The sequence below is a fragment of the Mirounga leonina genome, unplaced genomic scaffold (genome assembly GCF_011800145.1).
Source record: "Mirounga leonina isolate KUSES-001 unplaced genomic scaffold, KU_Mleo_1.0 Mir_167, whole genome shotgun sequence".
Lineage (NCBI taxonomy): Eukaryota > Metazoa > Chordata > Mammalia > Carnivora > Phocidae > Mirounga > Mirounga leonina.
Window position 1 is genome coordinate 602,884 of NW_023270422.1, and position 13,707 is coordinate 616,590.

The window sequence follows — 13,707 nt, forward strand, 5'->3', positions numbered from 1 at the left end:
GAGAGAGGTTGAGAATGGGACTGTGGGTTCCAAAACAGAATCCCCAGCCCCTAAAGTGCTGGCCCCTTGGGAGACAGAGTAGTTTTCCCCACTGGGAAAATAACTGTATACACTACTTTAATATTAATCATTCTAAAAATATATACACTACTTTATTTTTTTTCTAAGATTTTATTTATTTATTTGACAGAGAGAGTACACAAGCAGGCATAGTAGCAAGCAGAGGGAGAGGGAGAAGCGGGCTCCTTGGGAGGGAGAGGGAGAAGCAGGCTCCCCGCTGAGCAGGGAGGCCGATGCGGGACTTGACCCCAGGACCCTGGGATCATGACCTGAGCTGAAGGCAGACACTTAACCAACTGAGCCACCCAGGCACCCCATCCACTACTTTAAAATGTTGATATATCATGAATATCTCCATGCCAACAATATTCATCTGCAATACTAATTCTCAAAGTGTAATTTGGGGACCCTAGGAGTCCCAAGACCTTTTCAGGGGGTTCATGAGCTTCAAACTCTTTTTATTTAAATTCTAAAACATTACTTGCCTTTCTCATTCTCCTGTCACAAGTTTCCTAGAGGCTACATAATACATGATATTGCAACAGTATAAATGCACAAGCAGAATAAAAATCCAGCTGCCTTTTATTAACTTTGACATTAAGCAGAATAGCACAAATGTAAAATAATGCCATTTTTTTTGTTTTTGAATATGTACTTATTTTTCATAAAATGTTGTTCATGTTACCATACAAGAGAGTCTATTATTTTTAAGTGAAACAACAGATATTTGATTTTATTTATTTAAGAGATAAAGAGCAGGCATGAAAGGAATGGAGGGAGGGGTAGAGGGGGAAGAAGAGGGAGAAGGAAAGAATCTCATGCAGTCGCAGACTCAGTGCTGAGCATGGAGCCCGACTTGGGGCTTGATCTTAGCACCCTGAGATCATGACCTGAGCTGAAACCAAGAGTGGGAGGCTTTACTGATTGAGCCACCCAGATGCCCCATTACATTTCTCAGTTTTAATATAAGAAGTTTTGATAGACAGCACACATAAAAGTACCTCTCTGGTGTCCTCAGTACTTTTCAAGAGTGTAAAGGGGTCCTGAGACCAAAAATGTGAGAACCTCTGATCCACAATATCATGTTTTAATAGCTGATTTAGTTCACTGCACTGGAGTATCGTAATTCATTTAATTAGTAAGTAATGCCAAAGAATAAGATCCTTAAAGTTAAATTTGTGTACACTCTTAATTACGTCTTTAAGATAATTTTCAGGGATGATTTTTAACATTCATACTTATTCACTTACTGTACAAAAATGGACTAACATCATTAATGTAATCCACCCCCTCAGCCAATCAACACTTTCCATTCTTTCTGTTTTGACTACTAGTTGAAGACTTTATCACTAGGTCACCATTTCCAAGGGGAAAGTACCTTGTGGCTCGTCTAGCTCAATGGGCTCCAACTTAACCACTTTGAAATCTTTTTAAAAAGCAAATTCCCAGGGTTGTGGGAAAGAACTGAGCATAAATCTCAAATGCCTTTATTTACATGTTTACTGTCGGTGGAATCAATTCATTCTTCTAAAGTACGGGCTGAAATGAGTGCTGCGTCATACATGCTCCTGGAGCCCTCTCCGACTGAGGATTGCGGTGGTGCGCTCTAGCCATCTGTGTAGCCGTCTGTCCATCCTCTCCGAAGACCAGTGGCCTCCTTCTTGAACAGCACCCACGGCGCCTCCTCTCTTCTATTTCCCGTGCTAAGCCCAGTGCCACTCATTGAGGGCGCAGCAAATCTTAGTGAAGTGCTGAACGAAGACTCTACCCTAGCAGATCCTTATTCAGTAGGTCTGAGACAGAGCCCAGAAACGTGCAGTTTAAATAAATCCTGCCTCCGACCTCAGATAACAAGAGTTCGAGGGTAACGGGCTGGGCTGCTCCACCACTAGGTCTTGAATCCCCATAACGGGACAGATACAGCTGCTTCACAGGGTTGCCGTGGGGAGTCACTGAGCTAATGCACGTCGCATTCTCGGCTCCGTGAAGAACACAGGCCAAGCGCAGAGACTGGGCCTCACAGAAAGTAAGCCGCAGCCCCAGGTAGGCGACAGAGAAATCCAAGATGGGAGCAGGGAAGGGCGGGGGCAAGGCGCGCGTGGGTGCCCGAGTGGGTGTCCCTGAGGGCGGGAGTGTGGCCTCTGTTGGGCGTGACCGGAGGGCGGGGTGGGGCCTTCGTGCGTGAGCGGGGCGGGGTCCCAGTCGGGGGCGGGGCCTTCGTGCGGGCCGCGCCGGGACCAGACTGGAGGCGGGGCGGTGGGCCTGGCGGGCCGCAGGCGGGGAGGGGCGGGCCCGGGGCGTGCGCTGACAGGAGCGCCCCGGGAGTGAGAGACGCCTCCTGGCGGGAGCTGGCGGCAGCGTGGAACCGAAGGCGGGCGGAGGGACAGGGGAAACTGCGTGGGGGTGGGGGAAGGGTGGCGGCGGGCCTGTCTCTTTAAGGTGCCCGAGGCTCGCGGGCGCTGCGTTGAGGGACGGCGCGGAGGCGCGGCCTGCTTCCCTCGCACAGCCCCGCGGCTCGCCCAGAGCTCGGCCGACCTGCGGGGGAACGAGGGCCAGGCGGCCTCGCGGCGCCGCGGCGCACGGTGAGCGGGAGCAGGCGGGGCAGGGTCTGCGGCCGGGGAGGGTCCGGGCCCAGAGCACCGGCCTCTGGAGGCCGAGGCCGCGGCGGGCTCTCGGGGCCGGGAGAAACGGAGCAGCTCCCGCGCGGCCTGGGCCCCGCCTACGCGCAGGACAGAGTCGGGGCGCCGCCCGGTGGGTGCTGGGCGCGGGCACGCAGGCCGGCGGCACCTCAGCGGCCCTCTCCGCTGCCTCGCTGGTCCGCGGCGCGTCGGTGAGCCGAGGGTGAAGAGCCGCCGTGGCCTCTGCCTCCTCACCCGGCAGCAGGGGCTCCGTGCAGCGCACAAAGGCTGCTGTCAGTGCCATCCCCCTTGGGACCACACACAGGTCGCCAGAGCCTGAGAAACTGGTCCCGACGTAGGAAAACAGTTCCGCTGTGGTATCGTTCCTCACTCCTTAGAAAAAAAAAGGGAGGCCCTTTAAATAATTCTGTTACCTGCTTTATATATGCCCTTATTTACTTGAATACTTTTTCCAGTAAGATTTTGGGAGTAGTATGAAGACAGAAGAGATGGAAAAAAAAAATCCCATTTTTAGTGAGTGTAGGATAACTAGTTATGGATAAAAATCACTTTTCGAATACCTTCTTTGGCCCCCACGAATATGCACCAGAAATCATCCGACTGTGTATGTGGTGTTAAATAAATTAGAAAATTGGGTTACTAACGGTCTTTAAGAATAGTTTATGGGCCTCAGTAACAGTCACCATGGCTTTCTCTTTGAAAATTGAGTCATCCCGGGTGCAAAGCCCTTTATTCTTTTCACCTTCTTATTGCTTTTGTTTTATTGTACTTTATAATACTTAGAATAGAAGTTTACAGTAATCATAAAGGCCCTATAAACTCACCTTTTATATATTCAACATCAGTAGTCATTTACTTTTCTTGATTATATTTTTGGGAGGGTTTGTTTTAACGCCAAGAAGTTATATCTTTTAAAACAACTTAATAAGCATGTCTGTGGTTTAGCCACTGTCAGGATTTGTGCTGGTCTTTTTTCCTTCTTTTTTTCAAAGTGTACTATCTTCTTAATAATGTTGAAGAATCTATGGTACCTTTGGTGTAGAATTAAAAGAATATCTTCACATTTTAATAAATTACTCAAGAGTTCTTAATGCAATTAATAATTTACTATCCCCTTTGTTATTTGCTGGGTTATTTAAGGAATGACTGCAACTCCTTTCTCTGAGCTGCTTCATTCTGGCTAATTATGTTAAGAGGTAAAATGAGATGGTCATAAATAATCATTAGAATAATTTGCATTTTTAAAATGTGTTAAATTGGGGCACCTGGGTGGCTCAGTCGGTTAAGCAGCTGGCTGCCTTAGGCTCAGGTCATGATCCTGGGGTCCTGGGATCGAGCCCCACGTCCGGCTCCCTGCTCAGCAGAGAGCCTGCTTCTCCCTCTCCCTCTGCCTGCCACTCTGCCTACTTGTGCTGTCTGTCAAATAAATAAATAAAATATTTTTAAAAAATGTGTTAAATGTTTTAAATTATGATACAATATTAATAGTTTTAAATATGAGTTTAGAGTTGAATAATGGGCCTAAAACTAAAGTTGAATAGTAGTGGAACAGTATTAAAACTAGTTATTTGCCTCAGTAACCTGATGGTTTTTATATACATATCATATATGTGTATGTATATGTATATGAAGTTGGCTGACAAGACATTACTTATATAAAACTTGTAGTTTGTTTTGACTGTTTAATCATTCATTGAGTGTCCTTTAAATGATCACTCAAAAGTCTTTTAACACAATGAGTCTTGTTTTGCTTTTCATTTCTGTATGTGTTCTTAACCTAGCCCTTGCCTTTGAATTAAAGGTGTTTTTTTTTCTTTTTGTTTGTTTGTTTAGCTTCCTGGGAGTTGATTGTCTCTGAAGAAACATGAAGACACACTGTGTTGTTATGCTTACTCTAGCCATCCTGGTATTCCTGACATGGGTCCCTGTGTCACTGAGTTGTAACAAAGCACTCTGTGCTAGTGATGTGAGCAAATGCCTCATTCAGGTAGGACTAAGTGTACTTTTATTAATATTAAAATGTAAAAGAGATAAAGAGTGCATATATACAGATATAGAGTGTGTGTGTGTGTGTGTGTATTACAGTGTAAGGCCTGAGTATTAAGTCAGCTCCTGAGGTACTGAACCATGACACACTGGTCTGGGTTTTTGCCCCCATAGTTTTCTTGCATATTCCCAAGGTCAGATTCAAGAAGTTTGGTGCTGAAAATAATATCCAGTTTCATAAATATGCTATTACAAAGTGATGAGCACTCCATTCAGATAAAGTAAAGGGTTTTCTTGTATTATCTAGTTTATATACCAAAGAAGCTCAATTACTATATTTAGAAAAAAACTTAGCTAGTCAAATAATAGAAAAATTGTTCCCTTATAAAAAGTAATAGTTGTCTATTCTGTGCAACGGTTATCCCAAATGTAGCAATTAATGCAGTAAACATTTATGTCATGCAGTGTCTGAGGGTTAGGAGTCTAGGAGCAGTTGAGCTGGGTGGTTCTGGCTCAGGGTCTCTCACAAGATTGCAGGCAAATTGTCGGCTGAGACTGTGGAGAATCTGCTTCCAAAACACTTGACAGTTATGTCTCTTTCAGTCATCAGGATAAGCCCAGGGATGTAGCTACCACTGTCATTTTTCTGAAGAAAAAATTGAGGTTAAGTAATTTGGTTAGGTTCATGTAGCTAGTAAGTGACTGTAGAATGAGGTCTTTAACTCCAAAGCCTGTGACCTTCCCACTAACCATACTGGTTATTACTCCATAAAGTTGTGTTAATTAGTGTTAATATAGCTGTTCTCTTTTTTCTCATCTGCAGTCTTGTGCCTTTTGTGTGTGTCTGTATTTATTAGCCTCCCTTTTAATTTTTGGTTGTTGGCTAAGAAATCTGGTAACCACACATATTAGAATTCTGTGTAAGGTATGAGTCAGCTGTAATTCTGACATGGAGCAGTTGTGTGTATGTACTCTAAGTGATAATGATTTTTATAGATTTGAGGTATTTTGTATTCATTTTGGACATTTTGGTCCTTCTCATTAATAGTTGATATCCTTGGAAGCCTGACCTTTGTCTGAGTGTAGTTTGCCACCATCTCATACTCTCTCTACCCTTACTTTGCATTTCAAACCAAAACATTGAAATAGAGAAGTTTGTTGGTTCGTTTGTTTTTATTTTTTTTCACTGTGAACATTTTTCAAGCATAAATAGAAAAAGAGAGGAGTATAGTGAAGGGCAGTCCGGCAATTAACTCAGACTACCCATGTTTCATCTCTGTTCCTCTACACTGCCCACCCCAGCTATGTCTTAATTTTAGGCAAATTCCTGATACTGTTTTATCATAATTCTAATATCTACATTTTAAAGATAAAAACTCTAAAACACAGATATTAGCAATTTATGGGGTGCCTGGCTGGCTCCATTGGAAGACCATTATACGATCTCAGGGTTGTGAGTTCGAGCCCCACATTGGGTGTAGAGATTACTGAAAAACAAAAACAAAAACAAAACCCCAAATAATCTTAAAAAGAGTTAACAGTAATTTTAAATATCATCTAATTTTATACATGGAAGTCTTGATATGGCATGTCTGCTTAGGCTCATGCTGGCAGAAAACTTTGTAGTCTGTATGTGAAGTCCAGCTTTGTGCTCTGGTCTGATGGGGAAGTGGTGCCCCTTCCCATGTTGCTTCAATGTAGCTTTATTATTATTAGAAATAAAGTATCGCAACAATTGCTATGTTCATGTTCAGGTAGAATTTCACTTAAATGCCACATTATTTTTGACTCTCCAAATCTATAATTTCCATTAGTTCAAATAATTAAAAATTGGATTTTATTAAAATAACTTGCTTGGTAAAGGAGTATTTTAAAAAGATAGCTTTTGGTTAATATTGATAAATACCCTCAAAGGTTTTTGGTTTGTTTCTTTTGCTTTTAAATTAAAAAATATGTAGGAGCACCTGTGTGGCTCAGTTGGTTAAGCATCTGCCTTCAGCTCAGGTCATGATCTCAGGGTACTGGATCCTGTTCCCCACTCAGCGGGGAGTCTGCGTGTCCCTCTGCCCTCCCCCCACTTGTGCACACTCTTTCTCAAATAAATAAATCGAATCTTTTAAAAAATTAATTAATTTAAAAATATGTAATACAAAATACTTGAAAAAGTAAAGACTACTATGAGTGTAAAAACTGGAAAATTGAGTGAGCTTCACCTGTTAAATGGTGACTCTAGTAAATTCATTGGAAAGAAGCTAGGACTTGTTTTCTTTACCATTAATTCAGTGATGCTAACATTTCTCAGATTCCTGTTGTTCCTTCAGAGCCAGGAATCATCAAATCTTTTTCTGGAGTGGTAGAGACAACACTTCTGGTGCATAGTGGCAGAGTATTTGAAGCTAAAAATATTGCAGGCTTGAGAATTGGGGATTTTCTTATTCATTTATTCACAAACACTTATTGGACATTGAAGGAAAATGTGATTAGTTCCACCATTTGACTGATTTTGTGGTCTCCAAAATTCCAGCAGATTATTTCACATTCTGAGCTTTATTTTCCTTGTATTCCTCTTACTATGGCTATGTAACCACCCCAGAAATCAGTGGCTGAAAACAATGTTGATTTTGCCCATGAATTTGCATTCTGCCAGCGTGGGTGGGGTAACTCATCTCTGCACCACACAGCACTAGGGCAGCTTGAAGGCTGAGGGCTGGACTTATCTGAAGCAGCACTATTCTGTAGAACTTTCTACAATGATAGAAACAGTATACATCTGCCCTGTGCAGTGCAGTAGAAACTAGCCACATGAGGCTGTTGAACACTTGAAATATGACTTGTGTGATTGAAAAATAGATTTTTAAATTTTATTTAGTTTTAATTAATTGAAATGTAAATAGCTACATGTGACTAGTGGCTACTATACTGGATCTCACAAATCTGAAGGCTCACTGATAAGTCTAACACCTGGGCTAGAAAGATTCTTCAGCACTCTCATTCTGTCTCTCTCGCTCTCAGTCACTTACTTTCTCAGTTGTCTCTCTATATGACCTCTCTAGTGTGCTGGTTTAAGATTAGCTAGATATCTTACATATTGGCTCAGGGCTCCCAAGATACATGCCTCATGAAAGAGAGCTAGAGGAATATCTATTGCCTTTTATGGTCTCACCTTCAAGGTTACTTACTACTTGCACCATAGTCGTTGGTCCACCTGGATTTAAGTGGAGGGAACATAGGCCCTACCCTGATGGAGGAGCATAAAAAGAGCGTATGGCATAAAATGGCAAGGACATCTTTGAAAAATACATACATATTAAATGTAAAATAGATTGGCCGGCTAGGTGATCTCAGAGTTTCCTTCTAGTTCTATATAGTTCTAAAGAAAGAAAACAACTATTATGTGTTAAATATTCTCTTTTTTTAAAATCAGAGTAAGAAAGGCATTTCTTTTTTATTGAAGTATAATTGACATACAATGTTACATTAGTTTCAAGTATACAGCATGTTGATTTGACAATTCTATACATTAGTGTTCACTATAATTAAGTGTAGTTACCATTACAATATTACTTTCTTAAAGATTTTATTTTATTTATTTGAGAGAGAGCAAGCGAGAGAGAGCACAAGCAGGGGAGAGGGGCAGAGAGTGTGGGATTAAGCAGACTCCCGGCTGAGCAGGGAACCTGACTCAAAGCTCCATCCCAGGACCCAGGGATAATGACCTGAGCCAAAGGCAGACGCTTAACTGATTGAGCCGCCCAAGTGCTCCTGTTATTACAATATTATTGACTATATTCCCTATGCAGTACTTTCCATCGCTATGACTTATTTTATACCTGGAAGTTTGTAAGTATACCTCTTAATCTCCATTATCTATTTTCCCCATCTCTCCTTCCCCACAGCCATTAATTTGTTCTCTATATTTAAGAATGTTTGTCTTATTTTTCAGATTCCACATGTAAGTGAAATCATATGGTATTTGTCTTTTTCTGTTTGACTCTTTTCATATAGCATAATACCCTCTAGGTCTGTCCATGTTGTCACAAATGGCAAGATCTCATTCTTTTTTATGGCTGAGTAATACTCCTGTGTGTGTGTGTGTGTGTGTGTGTATACACTACTCTTCTTTATCCATTCATCTATCTATGGACACTTGGGTTGCTTCCATATCTTGGCTGTTATAAGTAATGCTGCATGTATCTTTTCAAATTAGTGTTTTCCTTTTCTTTGGGTAGTTGGATTATATGGTATCGTATGTATTTCTATTTTTAATTTTTTGAGTTACCTCCATACTGTTTCCTATAGTGTTTGCACTAACTTACATTCCCACCAACAGTGCACGAGGGTTCCTTTTTCTCCACATCCTTGCCAACACTTGTTATTCCTTGTCTTTTTGATGGTAGCCTTTCTGACTGGTATGAAGTTATACCTCATTGTGGTTTTGATTTGCATTTTGCTGATGATTAGTGATGTTGAACATCTTATGTGTCTGTTGGCCATCTGGATGTCTTCTTTGGAAAAATATCTCTTCAGGTCCTCTGCCCATTTTTAATTGGATTATTTGGGTTTTTTGGGTGTTGAGTTGTAGAAGTTCTTTATGTTTTGGATACTAACTCTTTATCAGATATATTATTTGCAAATATCTTTTCTCATTCACTAAGTTACCTTTTTGGTTTTTTCTTTTATTTTTCTTGCACTGTGCAAACACTTTTTATTTTGGTGTAGTCCAGCTAGTTTGCTTTTGTTTCCCTTGCCTCAGGAGACATATCTAGAAAAATATTGCTAAGACTGATGTCCAAGACATTATTGCCTATGTTTTGTTTTAAGAGTTTTATGGTTTCAGGTCTCATTTTTAGGCCTTTCATCCATTTTGAGTTTATTTTTATGTATGATGTAAGAAAGTGGTCCAGCTTCATTCACATGTAGCTGTCCAGTTTTTCCAGCACTGTTTATTGAAGGAACTGTCTTTTCCCCATTGCATATTCTTGCCTCCTTTGTTGTAGATTAATTGACCATATAGGTGTGGGTTTCTTTTTGGGCTCTCTCTCCTTTTCATTGATCTGTGTGTCTGTTTTTGTGCCAATACAAAGCTGTTTTGATCACTACAGCTTTGTAATGTAACTTGAAGTCTGAAATTGTGGTGCCACCAACTTTGCTTTTCTTTTTCAAGATTGCTTTGCTATTCAGGTCTTTTGTAGTTCTATACAAATTTTAGTATTATTTGTTCTAGTTCTGTGAAAAATGCTGTTGGTATTTTGATAGGGATTGTTTTTTTTTTTTTTAATTTATTTGAGAGAGAGAGTGAGAGAGGACATGAGAACAGGGTGAGGAGCAGAGGAAGAAGCAGACTCCCTGCTGAGCAGGGACACCCCCCCCGCCCCCGATGCAGGACTCGATCCCAGGACCCTGGGATCATGACCTGAGCTGAAGGCAGTCGCTTAACCAACTGAGCCACACAGGCACCCAATAGGGATTGCTTTAAATGTGTAGATTACTTTGAGTAGTATGGACATTTTAACAATATTTGTTCTTCCAGTCCATGAGCATAGTCTGTCTTTCCCTTTCTTTGTATCATCTTCAGTGTCTTTCATAAGTGTCTTATAGTTTTAAGAGTATAGGTTTTTCACCACCTTGGTTAAATTTATTCTTAGATATTTTTTCTGTGCAACTGTAAATGGAGTTGTTTTTTTACTTTCTCTTTCTGCTACTTTATTATTAGTGTATAGAAATGCAGTAGATTTCTGCATCCTGCAACTTTATAGAATTCATTTAGCAGCTCTAGTAGTTTTTTGGTGAAGTCTTTAGGGTTTTCTATATATAGTATCATGTCATCTGCAAAGAGTGAGTTTTACTTCTTCTTTACCAGTTTGGATGCCTTTTATTTCTTTTTCTTGTCTGATTGCTGCAGGTAGGACTTCCAGTCTGTTGAATAAAAGTAATGAGTGGACATCCTTGTCTTGTTCCTGATCTTAGAGGAAAAGCTTTCAGTTTTTCATCATTGAGTATGATGATAGCTGTGGGATTTTTCATATGTGGCTCCTTTATGTTGGAGCATGTTCTCTCTAAACCCACTTTGTGGAATTTTATCATGAATGTGCTTTGTCAAATGCTTTTTCTGCATCTACTGAAGTAATCATATTGTTTTTATCCTTGCTCACGTTGATATGATGTATCACATTGATTAATTTGCAAATATTGAACCACCCATGCATCCTTGGAATAAATCCCACTTGATCATGGTAAATTATTTTTTTTAATGTACTGTTGAATTTGGTTTGCTAGTATTTTGTTAGGATTTTTGCATCCATGTTCATTAGAGATATTGGCCTGTAGTTCTCTTTTTTTGTGGTGTCTTTGGTTTTGGTACCAGGGTGATACTGGCCTCATAGAATGAATTTGGAAGTTTTCCTTCGTCTATTTTTTGGAGTAGTTTTAGAAGAATAGGTATTAATGCTTAATTTTTTTTTAAAGATTTTTTTTATTTAAGAGGGAGTGGGGGTGCAGAGGGAGAGAATCTTCAAGCACACTCCCTGTTGAGTGTGGAGCCTGAAATCATGATCTGAGCCAAAGTAAGATGCTTAACTGACTGAGCCACCCAGGCGCCCCAGTGTTTCTTTAAGTGTTTGGTAAAATTCCCCTGTGAAGCTGACTGATACTGAACTTTTGTTTGTTGGGAGTTTTGTTTTTTTTTTTTTTTAAGATTTTATTTATTTATTTGACTGAGAGAGAGACAGTAAGAGAGGGAACACAAGCAAGGGGATTAGGAGAGGGAGAAGCAGGCTTCCCGCTGAGCACGAGAGCCCGATGCAGGCCTGGATCACAGGACCCTGGGATCATGACCTGAGCCGAAGGCAGACGCTTAACGACTGAGCCACCCAGGCGCCCCCTCATGATATTCTTTATATTTTTCATGAAACCTTTATATCACTCTGGTGTTGGTTATTTATCCTCCTTTATTTCTGATTTTATTTGAGCCCTCCTTCTTTTTTTTTTTTTTTTAAAGATTTTACCTATTTGACAGAGAGAGACACAGCAAGAGAGGGAACACAAGCAGGGAGAGTGGGAGAGGGAGAGGGAGAAGCAGGCCTCCTGCCGAGCAGGGAACCCGATATGGGGCTCGATCCCAGGACCCCGGGATCATGACCCGAGCCAAAGGCAGACGCCTAACCATCTGAGCCACCCAGGTGCCCCTCCCTCTTTTTTTCTTGATGAGTCTGACTAAATATTTATCTATTTGGTTTACCTTTTCAAAGAACCACCTCTTGGTTTCATTGATGTTTTCTATTACGTTTTTTCTCTTCATTTTATTTATTTCTGCTCTAATCTTTATTGTTTCCTTCCTCTTTCTACGTTTGGGCTTTGTTCTTTTTTTTTTTCCTTTAGTTGTAAGGTTAGGTTGTTTATTTGAGATTTTTTTGTTTCTTGTGATAGATCTGTATCGCTGTAAACTTCCTTTTTTGAACTGCTTTTGCTGCATCCCAAAGATTTTGGACTGTTGTGTTTTCATTTCCATTTGTCTTCATGTGTTTTTTTATTTCCTCTTTGATTTTATGGTTGACCCATCTTTTGTTTAATAGCATGTTGTTTAGCTTCCATGTATTTGTGGTTTTTTCAGAATTATTTCTTATAATTGATATCTAGTTTCATTGTGGTTAGAAAAGATGTTTGATATGATTTCAGTCTTTTTAAATTTATTGATATTTGTCTTAACGGCCTAATGTGATCTATTCTGGAGAATGTGTACTTGGAAAGAAGTATATTTTGCTGTTTTTGGATGGAATGTTCTGTGTATGTCTATTAGTCCTTCTGGTCTAATGTGTTGTTCAAAGCCACTGTTTCATTGTTGATCTTTCTTTCTTTCTTTCTTAAGATTTTATTTATTTATTTGAGAGAGAGAGAGCACATGAGTAGGGGGAGGGGCAGAGGGAGAAGCAGACTCTCCACTGAGCAGGGAGCCCGACATGGGGCTCAGTCCCAGGACCCTGGGGTCATGACTGGAGCTGAAGGCAGACGCTTAATTGACTGAGCCACCCAGGCACCCTTCCTTGTTGATTTTCTGTCTGGACGATCTATCCACTGATGTGAGTGGGGTGTTAAAGTCCCTACTATTATTGTATTGCTATCAGTTTCTCCCTTTATGTCTGTTAATATTTGCTTCATACATTAGGTGCTCCTTTGTGGGGTGCATAGATATTGATAATTGTTATATCATCTTGTTTGATTGATCCCTTTGTCATTGTGTAGTACTTTGTCTCTTGCTATAGTCCTTTTTTTAATTAATTAATTTATTTGAGAGAGAGAGCACAAGCAGTGGCAGTGGCAGAGGGAGAGGGAGAGAATTTCAAACAGACCCAGTGCTGAGCACAAAGCCCCACACAGAGCTTGATCTCATGACCTTAAGATCATGACCTGAGCCAAAACCAAGAGTCAGGCATTCAACCAGCTGAGACACCCAGGCACCACCCCTACAGTCTTTGTTTTAAAATCTGTTTAATATTGCTACTCCAGGGTTTTCTTTTTTTTTCCATTTTCATTGACATAGTGAGTGTGTTTTCATACCTTCACTTTCAGTCTTTATGTGTCTTTAGGTCTGACATAAATCTCTTATAAGCAGCAGTTAGATGGGTCTTGTTTTTTTGTCCATTCAGTCACCCTTGTCATTTGATTGAAGCATTTAGTCCATTTGCATTTAAAGTAATTATTGATAGGTATGTATCGTTTTGTTAATTGTTTTCTGATTGTGTGGTTCCTACAAGACTCTTTAAAAAATCAAATTGTGGGGTGCCTGGGTGGCTCAGTTGGTTAAGTGTCTGCCTTCGGCTCAGGTCGTGATCTCGGGGTCCTGGGATCAAGCCCTGTATCAGGCTCCCTGCTCAGGGGTGAGTCCGCTCCCCCCCGCCCCATCCCCCACTTGTGCTCTCTAATAAATAAATAAAATCTTTAGAAAAAATAAAAAGTCAAATTGTTGGAAGGATACATAATGAAAAATAATCCCTTGAGTAATTCTCTCTACTCTTCATTTTGTTAT

General features: G+C 40.7%; 1 protein-coding gene across 1 annotated transcript in view; it reads left to right on the forward strand.

Moving 5' to 3' along the window:
• The first annotated feature begins 2,466 nt into the window (after positions 1–2,466).
• The window catches only part of TWSG1 (twisted gastrulation BMP signaling modulator 1), a 79,680-nt gene continuing 68,439 nt past the window's right edge, over positions 2,467–13,707 (forward strand). Inside the window, exons 1-2 of the mRNA XM_035013799.1 lie at positions 2,467–2,642; positions 4,533–4,686. Of these exons, the coding sequence (XP_034869690.1) occupies positions 4,564–4,686 (123 nt within the window). The 5' untranslated portion in view covers positions 2,467–2,642; positions 4,533–4,563. The remainder of the gene's footprint in view (positions 2,643–4,532; positions 4,687–13,707) is intronic.